Here is a 14,525-nt window from a genome sequence, read left to right as displayed (position 1 = left end):
TTTATAAACTTCATCATTTATCTGGGATTAAAAGGGCAATGTTTTGACAACATTGTTGATTTACATGTAACTCATCATTTGTTTATCATTTATCTGCAATGATTAGTGCCTGAACTTCATATGCCTGGAATGTGTATTACGCTTGTTTACATTTTTGGTAGCTGATGCCCTTTTTAATGTACTTTTTAGGGCTCAGGACAGCTTGGTGACTTTGATGATCCTTCTAGTAATCAGTCCCATCTAAGCCTGAGGGAAGTTGAAGATTTATAACATTTCAGCACAGTTGAGTTTTAGTGATAATCCATCAAAGTTTTTAGTATTCTTCTCAGACCCTCGTCTCAAATCTAGTCCGACAAGATGCATTGGTCTCTGAAAATTGGCCCTCAGGGCCATGAAATCCTGTAGAGAGTCAGGAATACAGCACCAGGCATAAGTATCCTCAAATGTGTAGATGTAAGTGAACAAATAGAAATGTGGCTATCAATACAGCAAGAGAAACTCTATACTGGTAAAGCACACAAACATAAATATACACAAAAACACACATATTTTAAGCAGGATGTAATTATCATACTTCAATACTGTCTGCTCATCTAAAAGAGCTTTTGCATTCATGTGCACTTCCAATGATAGACTATGCCTGTTGCCAACTATTTGTTATTATTTTCCCCCCTTCTAGGTCCATCTTAAATTGATTTTATAGCTTAAAATAAGAAGACAACATTCAGAGGAGGTGATTGAAAATAATTTCTATTTGTAGAATAATTTCATTGGTTGGGCCAGTGATTGTACACTTCATAAATTTCAAGTTTAACAAGGTGGCAAATTTGTTTTTTTATTCAACATAATCCCCGTGATCGCTGTTTGTTATAAGAAAATGCATTCTGAGCAGAAGACAAACTCTGTTCCATGGGTACTGCGGAAGTATGGGGATTCACATGTTGGGAGCTCTAGATGTTTTACCTATGCTGGGAAAAGTAGGAAGGAGAAGAACATGGCAGGAGGTGAGCATAGAAAGAGAACAAGAGGCAACTTCCATGAGAGCAGTGAAAGATGTCCACAAACAATTTTTGGGAAGAATTCCTGAGACATTTGCCTAAATTCTCCACATTACTCATTAAAGGCAATTCACAATCAAGATCTACATAATACTTCAGGCCTTCTGTGGCCAGAGTGCTCTTTCATTGAATATGATGCTATTCAGAGACTGGTCCAAGTGGGAGTCAGCCATATCTGGGGTACAAATGGGGTTTTGGATACAAATCATTACCCTAGAACTAGGTTAAAAGTGCGTCTTCACTATGATCATCTATGTTTTGGAATTAAATGTAAGTGAATATTCTGAAATTTGGACTGTATAGTTATCTCAAGTGAAGAAATTGCATAATGTGGCATTATGCAATTTTACAAAATATGGACATATAGGAACATTCCTTCTATTGTGTTATATATCTGCCTATAGAACATATCTGCACTAGGGATAGCTAGATGCAGAGGTTTGGGAGACATTTGGGGGTAAGCCATATAGTTCTAGAACTAGATCAAAAACAAGAAGAATTGATCTGTACCAATATATACAATGTCCAGGTAGAATTTAGAGCCAATGGTATCTTCTTAGATGATGTATTAGCAAAATTATCAAGAGAAGAGCTGACTGAAAGGATTCAGTCTCTTTATCTTATAGAAGATAAAACCTCTGGATGAGAAGGTCATGAGACATCAATAAGAAAACAGTAAAGTAAGAAGACTATTCAATAGCTAGAACTTAAGGTCATGGGGATAGAGTAGTAAATTGCTGGAGGAGAAGTGAGGTGAGAAAGGGCAGAGAACAATTTCCTTCTCTTATTATGTATAAGCCAGATCATTCACTGTGTCATTGGTTCTTGGCCAGATTCTAAGTGGCTAAGGATTGCTCTTAAAGATAAAGCTCTTAGATGAGATAAAGTTAAGGCAGTCCATGTAATGGCTATGGCTTCTCAAGAGGGAAGATGGCTGCTGCATCTGGCTCCTTGGCAACAGTTCTCTGCTGGGGGTGGATCTGGTGCTATTAGTCTGTGTTCTACAGCATCATGTTGGTTGGTTTGAGATTAATGGCTGAGGATCAACAGAGGAAGTCTTAAAAATTCCCTTGTGAACAAACAAGCTAAAAATTGATTTTTAACTTAGACTCAGTGGACACCCATTTACTGAGAAAATTGGAGTTGCTCTTGGGAAGGAAGAAGAGGTCAGTGACAGCCATGCCTGAACTTGTTCAGTGCTTTTGAGTTACCTCAGTGGACATGAACAAATCCCTGGGGGCTTGGCTGCAACTGTGGGACTGGAATTAAGCAGCTTTGAGCCCCTGGGTAAAGACCAGCTCTCTTAGAAACTTGAGAAATTAGTAAGGAGGTGCTATGCCAGGGACTGGAATAAAGGTCTCTAAATGTAGTTAGAAATGCCACTGAAATGGAAAAAAGATAAATAGCTCCAGAGCAGAGAAGCGTCACCAACTAAGTGAGAGTGTATGGGCTTTCGGGTCATCCAGAGATTCAGATTTACCAGGAACTGCCCTGGAGAAGAGCTGAGATTTACACTCTGAATTGACAGCTATGAATCAGTGAGACCTCGGTGTTCAGCCTGAAGCAACTGGAACTGTGGGCAATCCACCAGGGGGCAGTAAATTGAAGCATGGTCAACCTGACTCTTGAAGCAGATTTGCTATTCATAGGCAACTTTTTGGATTTTATTACCAAACCAAGGAGCCATCACGATTCTTTCTGGAGGAAAAAGAGGCAACTCTAGCAAACCTCCAGGAACACAAAGGCCTGACATGCTGGCATGATTTGGGCAGCTGGAATGATATAGTTATGCTTTAGGTTCATGGAGCCCCATTCTCCTGCAAATAAGGTTGACTCAGGCTGGGACAAGCAGATTGCAAACCCTGAAGAGGCTGGTTATGATCAGGTTGGAGGCTTGCCTTCTTGTTTTTTTCAGGAGAGGCAGGGTGATCATACGAGAAGTTGCTTTGGTTCTCTAGCTACCCACTCCTCCGGGTTTTGCAGACCTCAGGGCACAAAGATTGCTCAGAAATTTGGGCAGGGGGAGGGCAAGAGATGATCCTATCTTTGCTTTTGTTGTTTTAGAAAGGGCTTCTAGTGGCTGTCAGCTCCCTGAGGGAAAGAATGAAGTGAATATACCTTTTTTCTTATATTACCAGCAACACAGACTCTGCAGGAGGCTTGGACTGCCTCAGAAAGCTGACAAGTTTTGCTCCTTGGACATGCTAAGAGAAACTTCAAAGGGTGACAGTGCCTGAGAGGAATCATGGCCAGCTCAGTAAAGGAAGGTGAAACCAGAAACGGAGTATGAGATTTCATAATGTGAATAGGAAGAGGCCCAGAGTAGCACATACAAAGATTAGGATAGTCTTTGTGGAATACTACCATGATATAACCAGAGAGATGCTGTAACAATACATACCAGCTAACATTTATGTTGAATCTGCGTTTGTGTTATGCACTATTCTAAATGCTTATGAATAATAATTTATTTAATCCACACAATAACCCTAGAGTGAGATACTATCATGATTGTATTTTGTAGGTGAAGAAACTGAGGCACTGAGAAGTAAGATCCCAAAGCCGGACTCAGTGACTATGTTGTTCTGCTTCACAAATGGGGCAGACAATTTGCTCATCAGAGTTTCAGGGGGCAGAGTGCCAGAGTTGTTTATTATTAGAAAGGCAGTTGTAAATTTGGGGTAGAGGGAAACTCATCAAGCAGGATATTTAGAAAGCATTTGATGTTGAATGCTATGTATTCCCTGTCTCTCACAACCGTATACTTCAGTTTTAAGAAATTATGACTAAAAAATCTGTATTATTCTTCAAGATTTCTGGAATTGAACTTCTCTTTGAATGCAGCACTGTATTTGAAAAATGGTGCATGATTCAGGTTACAGTGGTTGGTCTAATTTTGAAGAAATTGTGTCACTAGTTTTGCAGTTGCTATTTTCCTTCTTTTACATAAGGTCTTTTCTCAAAGTTATGAAAGCTCTTTGAAATTTGGAAATTCAGAATCCTAAAGACTGAGGCATGAGGCGGCATCACTCGGGCATAGCGGCTGTAAGCAGTGTGGTGTCTTATCCTGTTTTGTGTCTCAGTTCCTCTTCTTAATAGTTGTGTGACCCCAGGAAAATCACAAGAACTCCCTGAGCCTTAGGATACCTTCTGTAAAAGGTGGGAAAAAATCTTTACTTAATAGGGTTTTTGAGAGTATTAAATGAGATTGTGATTGTAAAATGGTAAAATGCCTGGGATATAGTAAGAATATAATGTAATATATCACTCTTATTATTAGCACATCTCTTTTTTCATTGCTAATATCATCTCTAGTCCAAACTGTAGAACGCATCAAGTTAGTCTGGATACCAGGTGATCTGATTGTAGTAACCTATTGCTATGGCTAGTCATTAATAGCTATTGACAGTACAAGCCATATTGATAATCCTCCATTTCCGAAATAAGTTTTTCACCTGGCTTCTGATGTCCCTCCTACCACACTGGCCACTTCTCTCATTTCATTCCTAATTCCTGTTCATCTTCCCATCTTCCTAACATTGAAGTATGCCAAGGCCTCGTCCTTGGAACTCTCCTTTATCTGTACTCACTCTCTTCATCTGTCTCTTGTTTTTTAATTTGAATACCTTTTAAAAAATTAATTAATTAGATTCCAGTATGATGAACATACAGCGTTATATTAGTTTCAGGTTCACAATATGGTGATTCAACAATTCTATACATTACTCAGTGCTCATCATGTTAAGTGTACCCTTAATCCCTTTCACCTATTTCCCACCCACCACCTCTCTTGTAACCATCAGTTTGTTCTCTATAGTTAAGAGTTGGGTTTTTGTCTCTTTTTTACTTTGTTAGTTTGCTTTGTTTCTTAAATTCCACATATGAGTGAAATAATATATATGGTATTTATCTTTCTCTAACTTATTTCACTTGGCATTATACCCTCTAGGTTCATGCATGGTTGCAAATGTCAAGACTTCATTCTTTTTTGTGGCCGAGTAATATTTCATTATATATACATATATAGATATAAACTGTGGTATATATATATATATATATATATATATATATATATATATACCACACAACATCTCCACTCAGATATCTAATACACACATCAAACTAATCATGCAGAACCCTTGACTTTCCTCTAAAACTTACTCTCTCTCTCTCTCTCTCTCTATATATATATATATATATATACACACCACATCTTCTTTATCCATTCATCTGTTGATGAGCATTTGGGTTGCCTCCATATCTTGGCTATTGTAAATAATGCTGCAATAAACATAGGGGTGTACATATCTTTCCAAATTACTGTTTTTGTCCTTTGGGTAAATACCCAGTAGTGGAATTACTGGATCACATGATAATTCTATTTTTAACTTCTTAAAAAGATGTTATTTATTCATTTGAGAAAGAAAGCGAGAGAGAACAAGTAGGGGGAGGGAGAAGGACAAGCAGACTCCATGCTGAGCACAGAACCTGAGGCGGAGCTTGATCCCACAACCCTGAGATCATGATCTGAGCCAAAACCAAGAGTCAGACGCTCAACTGACTGAGCCACCAGGCATCCCTATTTTTAATTTTTTGAGGAATCTCTGTACTGTTTTCCATAGTGGCTGCACCAGTTTGTATTCTCACCAACAGTGTACGAGGGTTCCTTTTTCCACATTCTTGCCAACAGTTGTTGTTTCTTGTGTTTTGACTTTAGCCATTCTAACAGGTACAAGGTGATATCTCATGGTTTTGATTTGCATTTCCCTGATGATAAGTGAGGCTGAGGTTTTCACGTCTGCTGACCATCCGTATGTCTTCTTTGGAGAAAGGTCTGTTCTGCTGACCATCCGTATGTCTTCTTTGGAAAAAGGTTTGTTCATGTCGTCTACCCATTTTTTACTGGATTTTTTTTTTTTTTTTTGGTGTTGAGTTGTGTAAGTAATTTGAGTATCTTTTTAACGTCACATTCACATTGACTACTCCCAACTATATCTCCCAACTAAAACTCAATTTAGACTCATATATTCAATTGCTTATTAATATCTCCACTCAGATGTCTAATACACATATCAAACTAATCATGCAGAACCCTTGACTTTCCTCTAAAACTTACTCTATCCACACTTGTCCCTACTTCCAGTTTCTAAAAAAAAAGAAAAATCAAAAACAAAAAAAAAAACCCACCAGAAAACCTGAAAATATTCTTGTTTCCCCTTTTCCCTCATGTACTACATCCATTCTATCCCATCAGAAAACCCTGTTGGCTCCATCTTCAAAATAGTTCCAGAACCTTATCACTTCTCACTCAGTACCTCCTTTGATACCATCTAGGTCCAATTTACCATCATCTCTTGTCTTCATTTTTGCAAATGCCTCCTAACTAAATGGCTTTACTGTTCCCACCCCTGCCTCCTTCAGTCTGTTCTCAACACAGTATTCAAAGTAATCCACTTAAAACTTAACTAAGATCCTGTCATACTTCTGTTCACATCCAGTGTCACTCAAACTGAAGCCAAATTAAAAAAAAAATAATTGAGGTCACTTCCCCCTCTACCTCTCTGATATTTTTCCATTGCACACTTTCTCTAACCCCAGTGGCTTCCTTGCTTTTCCTTGAGTATGTCAGACTCACTTCTTTCTCAGGGCACTGACTTTTCTCTCTACCTTAAATACTTTGCTCTCAAACACTGGTAAAACTTACCTCACCTTGACCACTCTATTTATAATAGTAATCCCTCATTATCTCTATCTCCCTGTACAAAGTTAAACTGGACTAAGACACTTGACTGCATTCTTTTTCTGCAGAGCCATCAACACCTATTAATATACTCTATATTTTATTACTGATTTTGTGTCTCTTGTCTGATTCCTCAACTTGAATATTTCAGTTCCATCAGGCCAGCAAATTTTGCTCTTATGGCCATTGCTATATTCCTAGTGCTAAGAACAGCAGCTAGTTTTGGTAAATCGTAAAAATAGGCCTGGGTGACATGATAGACATTCAATAAGCACTTGTTGAATAAATGAACAATTTGTTTATTCATCATGAATTAGACAGTGGTTTGGTACCTTATTGTACCAATTACTGCAGTCAACAGCTATGGCTGTATGCTATATGTAAATTTCAGTTCTTTTACAAAGCTGATTTCCAAATTTTGGCATGTAAATGTGTATACATATATTGATCTTGGCCTCTGCCATCTTAAATGTTTACAGTAACATCTCCTTCTGGGGTGTGTAGTTAGGGAAATCATCTTGGTTCTCATTCCCCACTCTCCACCAAAAATAATGGAAAATGCCTCAGGTGAGGGAAAAAAATGGAGATGTATTTGCTTTTCTTCTCATTAGTGTTTATAATTCTTTTCTTTTCATTCTCATTTGTGACACCACTGGTATTGCAAACCACAGAACCCAATACTAAAATTTTCCTGCTGTTCAGAATTCAGGCAATAGATGCCTTCACCCCTGCTCTTTTCTTGCCAACAGCTGGAGGGGCTATTACATTACATGCATGGACTGTCCAATGAGCAGAAGGCCAGGTGTCACTTTGAGTGACAACCTTCCAGGTTGCTAAAACTGTAATTCTGTTCATTCAGTTGAGTGATTGTGTGCCTGTATGTCACTTTGCCCTCAGAATATCTCCTCTTAACCTCCACTGTTTTGACTGAATTCTGGAGTCGATGCTGTAAGGAGATGGTGGTATAATGCAGAGAGCACTGACAGTTTGAAGCATGTGCAAGCTGCAGCGTATCTCTTGCTGCAATGTTTATATCTTTGGCTAATAGTGATATAATTCCTCTCTTTTTCTTAAGTGACAGGTAGTTGGGATTTGTGCTTTTGTTCTTCTATAAAAGGAAAAGCAGGTTCATGTGGTCTGTTAGATAGGATTCATCTAGTTTTAAGATTTGGGTCTAATTCTTCAACAACATTCCTATATTAACTTAGTTTAATGGAAATAATAAAACTATAGTTGTGCTTAACTGATTTTGTCATCTTACTCAGAATGGAGATCATTGTGTGGCTGATTTAACTGCAGTTGTTCTCAATTGATATTACTGAGTGTCAAGACCACCACAACGATGGGCTTGGAAACGAAGCGATCTGGTTAACTGGCCACAGGTGATAGCCAATGGAACGGTGTTTTTCTTAGCAGCATTTAGCTGCCAAAAAAACAGCAGGGCTGTTTTTTTCTCAATATCAATCCCTGTGATATTAAGTAAAAACATCTATATTGCCACTGACCCAGATAGCCGTATGGTTGCTTTGGTTAGCTCAACAATTTCATAAAAATTGGGAAGACTTACCATTCTTCAGAGTCAGATCTTGAGTGGGTAGAAAAGGCACCTCTCTTTGTGATATAACTGGATTAGGGCTCAGGCAATCTCTTCTTTATCCAAACAACAACGGCATCATATTATGAAGGTCTGGACACCTAGGATGGGGAGTTCATTCTTTTGGAGAAGACTCTTCTCTGGCTCTGAGTCCTAGTTTAGAAAGATACATGAATGTGTCAGAGATTGCTATGCATTGCCAAAATTCACTTTTTGCTCTTCCTGGAGACACAGCTAGACTTAATTCCCAGTCTTTCTTTGGTTATGTGAAGCTATATGATAGAGTTTTGGCCAATGAAATTTGAGTGGAAGTGATGTGTGTCACTTCTTTGTCAGAGCGGTTAAGAAGTAGTTCTTTCTGCCTAGATGTCCATCAATGAATGAATGGATAAAGAAGATGTGGTATATATATACAATGGAATATTATGCAGCCATCAAAAAATGAAATCTTGCCATTTGCAATGACGTGGATGGAACTAGAGGGTATTATGCTAAGCGAAATAAGTCAGAGAAAGACAATTATCCTATGATCTCACTGATATGTGGAATTTGAAAAACAAGGCAGAGGATCATAGGGGAAGGGAGGGAAAAATAAAACAAGACAAAACCAGAGGGGGAGACAAACCATAAGAGACTCTTAATCTCAGGAAACAAACTGAGGGTTGCTGGAGTGGAGGGGGGTCGGAGGGATGGGGTGGCTGGGTGACAGACACTGGGGAGGGGATGTGCTATGGTGAGCGCTGTGAACTGTGTAAGACTGATGAATCACAGATCTGTACCCTTGAAACAAATAATATATGTTAAAAAAAAAAAGTAGTTCTTTCCTATCTGCTGGCTAAATGGAGGCACTTCAAGGACCTACATATGGGTGGGGTCATGAGACAGAAAGATCCTGAATTCCCGAATTGAGATTGCTTGACTAGAAACACCTGTGTTGGAGTGTAACAAGAGTATGTATGGGTGTTTTCAGCCACTGAGATTTTAGGATTTACTTGCAAACAACAGCTAGCATTATTGCCCTCATTAGCCTGTCAGCGACAGAGAGAATGAATAGGGAAGGGAAGATTCTGGAGTAAATAGGATCAGTTGGACTGCTCTTGCAGAGATAAAGTAATATCAGCTGATTCTAGAGTCAAAGAAATAAAGAATAAGAATTTTGAATAAATAAAATGTTAGATGTAAAGGACAAATTAGAGACAAGATAACCTCAATATTTTAAGCTGAGATATTAGAATAGTAGTTACCTCACATAACCTCAATATTTTAAGCTGAGGTATTAGAATAGTAGTTACCTCAAAGAGTGATAATTGGGAAGAACACCTGAAGTAGGTGCAGTGAATGTTGTTTGGCTTATGAATAATATGAGGAGTTGGAAAAACAGAATGGGAGACTAGGTGAGAGGTCAGGGTGCAGCTTTAAATTTATGAGTCATTAATGTCCGCAAAGATAATGAGAGGAATGGTAGATGAGAAGTGTAATGGTAGCAAAGATGAGGATCCTACTGTTAAAAGAGAAATAGGAATCAGTAAAGAAGGCAGAAAAATAATCACTAGACAAATGAAAGAGCAATATAATAGCAGAGAAGAGAGTTTGCTAAATAACTTTTTTTTTTTTTGAAATTTGAACATTTATTAGACAATATTAAGGAATTGTTAACCATTTTTTAGGTGGGAAAAGTTTTGTGATTATGTTTTAAAGAGTCCTGATCTTCTTGGAGAGATTTCTTATTTAATACAGAAGAAATAACCCAATGCCTGAGATTTGCTCCCAAATAACACAGGAGGGGGCGGGGGGTTGTGGGTAGTTGGTGGTCAGAGCTGTGTACTGAGTACCCAGGGTTCATTGTGGACTATTGCCATATGTTCGAAATTCTTCCTAATTCAATAGCGTAGAAAAGGACTAGGCAAGGTCTGACTTCCTACTCCCACTCTCAGTCCAACCCCAGACGTTCCCCCCAGGGGCCGACTCCACAATTTGAGGAGCGCTCATGTCTGAGTTGTCCTGGCTCCCCATAAAAACGACGGCAGGAGAGGTCCCAGGGCAGAGAAATGCTCTAATGGGGGTCCTGCCGGCAGCTTCGCGCTCCTTAATGGCTCAGCGACTTGCGGCCTTTGTGCATGCGGCGAAGGATGACCTGGACGCCGGACGGTGTGCTCAGGCGCCGGATCCAGCCGTGTTTGTGCTTGCGTTTGATGTTGCTCGGCTGATACTCGTTTCCACGCGCCTTTCCCCGGTTCTGCTGTGTGGCAGGAAGTCCCCAGGCGTCGGGGAGCCCCAGCCAGGCGCGGGGCTGGAGCCACCTGACGCGACCCAACTGGTGACCTACGGCTCCGATCAAGAAAGCCATGTCCAGCCGCCGGTCGCGACGTCCCCACGCCCGCTAATTCCAAAGCGATTCGCTAAATAACTTTTAAAAATTATAGACAAATGATTCGAGTACTCAGAAACAACAAGGAATGAGACAGAGCCATTTGTTTTGAGTTTTTAAGGCTCCTTCTTGGGCACATAGCTTTAGATGACTATGATAGATCTATATACCTATATATTGCTACTTTGTAATTTTGAAGGGATGGCCCCTGGGCTGGCCTACTGTAAGGCTGGGACAAAGGAAGCTTGGAAAGACATGAGACACATTTTGGATGTAGTATGTTTTAATATCTGTCAGATATTTGTTGAGCATCTTTTATATACTAAGCATTAAATAAAATGGATAGAATGGGAAATGGTCAGACTACCAGCCATAATACAGTCTTAGGTGCCCTGATGTGCTTTGGGGACACAAGGCTAGGTTTGATGAAGTTTTTAGAGAATGTGATATCAAAGCAAAGTAAATTTCAAACAGAGAGTACAGAATGAGCAAAGGCAAGCAAGCACATGGATGGGAAAGAATCGAGGAATGGGGAGAGGTCATGTGTGGCTCCTGGGTGATAAGGCAGGAAAGGAAGGGCCTTTGGGACTTGTTCTGGAGCACTGTAGTTCTACTGAGGGTTTTAAAAAGAGGAGGGACACAGATCTGTGCTTTGAAAACACGGTTCTGGCAGCTTTGAGGAGGCAGGATCAGATAGATACGGGAGAAACAGGAAACATGGAAGCCCATTAAAAGATTATAACAATTGTCAGGCAGGAAATACTGAGGGTCAGAAAGTAGAGCAGGAGGCACGGGAAAGAAGGAGGGAACAGATATGAGTATGTTACAGAACTGGAAATGGTAGAATTCTCTGACAGACTGGATGTAGAAATGAGTGGAAAGCTTAAAATTCAACAATGCTGCCTAAATTTGAGGAAGCCATTGCAGGTATAGGGGGTGGGGAATTGGTATTATATATTTAGATTATTATCCACTACATCTAATCTGGGGGGAGAAATTGCCTTCAGCCTCAAGGAATATCCAGAATCCAACTGCTTCTCATCACTTCTTCCTCTACTACTCTAGACCAAGCTGCTGTCCTCTTTTGCCTGGATTACTACAGTGCCTTCTAGTTTTCCTGCTTCTACCCTTGGCTTTTGATAGTCTATTCTCAGTGCAGCAGTCAAAATTATCCTGCTAAAATAAAAGGACAAGCCTCTCCTCTTCTCATTATCTTTCACTAGCTTTCTATCTCTCTCAGAGCAAAACCAAAACTCTCATATGATCTACAAAGAATTGTCCAATCTATCATCCTTTCTGCCCTGCCCCCTGCATCCATACATCCACACCTACACACCTATTATCTGCCATCTGACTCCCTTAGCTCCAGTTTCATTGGCTTCCTTGTGATTCCTATAATAGAACAGGTATACATTTGCCTCAGGCCCTTTGCACTTGCTTTGTCTGTTGGGAATGCTCTCTCTTGGAAACCTGCTGCATGGTTTTACTGTCTCACTTTTTCAGGTCTTTACTTGAATGTCATTATTTGCAGAGAGGCCTTCCCTGGTTATTCTTTAAATGTAAGCATGCCCCTCTTCTTCCCCTTCTCTGCTTAATTTTGATTCTTAGCACTTTTCATTGTTCAACATTCTTGATTTTTACTTAATTACCTTGTTTACTGTGTCTTCCTCACTAGAATGTAAGGTTCATGAGGGTGGGATTAAAAACAAAGAGTGCTTGGGGGCACCTGGGTGGCTCAGTAGGTCAAGCTTTGAACTCTTGATTTCAGCTCAGGTAATGAGCAAGTTAATGATCTCAGGATCAAGGGGATCAAGCCCTATGTTGGGCTCTGTCCTGGGTGTGGAGCCTGCTTGAGAGTCTCTCCTCCCTCTGCCTTCCCCCTTACCCTCGCTGGTGAACTCTCTCTTTCTCTAAAAAAAAAAAAAAAAAAGAGTAAGTATAAAAACAAAGAGTGCTTGGCACATAGCCATTGTTCAGTATTTGCAGAATGAATAAAAGTTCCAGGGAAATGCAAATAGAAATGAAAAGGCTAACATTGGGGAAATTATTTTCTTAAGAATAAAGATCATTGAGAGATATTCCCAGATCTCCATCAGGCAACAATGTTATTCATCAATATTTCTTCAAAATGCTTTAAATAATATTCAAGATATATTACCTAAATAATAAAGTAATAAAATTATTATTGCTTTTAAATGTTGAAACTGGGATTACAGAAAGAGTTTTGCAGACATGTATAGTAAAAGGTATGGTCTAGAAATGTGTCTTTTAAATGAGATGAGGACTGGAGTCTGAGGATCAGCCATGCCATCTCTGTGAATTCCACATCTACATTGGGAGGCTTGATGCATATGATTGGTGAGAGGTTGCAAGTCACTGAAGGGCTCAAAGATCTCCTTATATTTATACATCTTTGAGACAGTAAAAAGGAATTAATTCTTGCCTGTTCTCCATTCTAAACCATGACACTGAAAATCATAAGACAATATACATCATCATTCTTCTAACTTCTACAAACAATTCACTAATAATGTAACCATAAACTGTCAGCTTTAGATAAATGTGTTTTAGACAATAAAGGCAGTGTAAAAGGAGAACATTATAAATGTATAACACCTGAACTAAAGAAGTAAAGGAAGTGAAGGTAATAAACACTTGGCCATGGAGGTACCATGATCGCCTCCCAGCGTAAGGCTCATCCACTGCACTCAGGTTGTGTTGACCTCTGCAATTTCCCCAAATGTGGGAAACTCGACTGCATAATATGTTAGTAGGAGTTATTGGGGTGCTTGGCTGGCTCAGTCGGTAGAGCATGTGATGCTTCATCTCAGGGTCATGAGTTCAAGCCCTATGTTGGGTGTGGAGCCTACTTAAAAAAAAATGTGAAGATAATAAAGCCAGTCTTAATTTTTGAATTGCACGATTGATTCATCTGTTTGTCAACACTGAATTTGTCCTTTGTGCTAAGCACTGTTTGGGAGACAGGGATGCAAGATTAACAAAAAACAATGCTCACTGCAGATAAAGTTCGCACTGTAACTGGGAACACAGGCAGGAAAATGAATAATTATTTTACTGTATAAAATATTATGATAGAGTTATACAAAAGATGCTATGGGAGGCAATGAGAAGAAAATGTCCAATCACAAAGCCTTTTGTTTGCAGAAATCCAGGATGTGATTGTGAGGAGAAAAAGCAATATACACGGTTTGGTGCATATATATTTATAGTAATATTAAATATAAAAATAAATACATGGAAGTACAAGTTTAAACTATTTTTAATTAATCAAATTGATAGCTGAATTTATGGATGATGCAGCATCCTCATAGATGATTATGTGTATGGCAGTTGACAATTTGAATCTGAAGCTCAGGATAGAAGTTGGGGCTAGAAAGCAGCATTTTGATGTTGTTGAAGTAAATAAGATTACTCAGAGAGTAGAGCAAGATGGTTCAATTATCTATCTATCTATCTATCTATCTGATGGGTGGGGGAAAAGAAGCCTGTGACAGAAATGGTGGAAAAATATCAAGGGAGTTGGAGTCAATACAGGAGACCCATTTTAAATATCAAGGAGGAAAAATACGGAGAAAGAAATTCTCTATCCTGTCAAATGCTTTGTAACATCAAGTGAAATAAAATATTATTAAAAGAAAATACTGCAGATAGCTTCTTTAACTGATGGGTAGACTCAAAGTTTTAAACTGGTTTTATTACTCTTTAGAATATTAGGTACCTTCATACCTACAAAAAGTAACTCAG

At 39.1% G+C, this 14,525-nt stretch overlaps 1 protein-coding gene and 1 pseudogene across 1 annotated transcript; one reads left to right on the top strand and one right to left on the bottom strand.

The window, feature by feature from the left end:
- Positions 1-9,994: 9,994 nt before the first annotated feature.
- Positions 9,995-10,760, bottom strand: LOC113929531 (39S ribosomal protein L34, mitochondrial-like). Its single transcript, XM_035727742.1, has one exon. The coding sequence runs from the start codon at positions 10,737-10,739 to the stop codon at positions 10,479-10,481; it is 261 nt and encodes an 86-aa protein (XP_035583635.1). The 5' UTR covers positions 10,740-10,760; the 3' UTR covers positions 9,995-10,478.
- Positions 10,761-13,407: 2,647 nt separating this feature from the next.
- On the top strand, positions 13,408-13,552 carry LOC113930093 (annotated as a pseudogene).
- The last annotated feature ends 973 nt before the right edge of the window (positions 13,553-14,525 follow it).

The sequence above is a fragment of the Zalophus californianus genome, chromosome 5 (assembly GCF_009762305.2).
Source record: "Zalophus californianus isolate mZalCal1 chromosome 5, mZalCal1.pri.v2, whole genome shotgun sequence".
NCBI classification, from domain to species: Eukaryota; Metazoa; Chordata; class Mammalia; order Carnivora; family Otariidae; genus Zalophus; species Zalophus californianus.
Note: the sequence above shows the minus strand (reverse complement) of the source record. Positions and strands in the feature narration are given on the sequence as shown.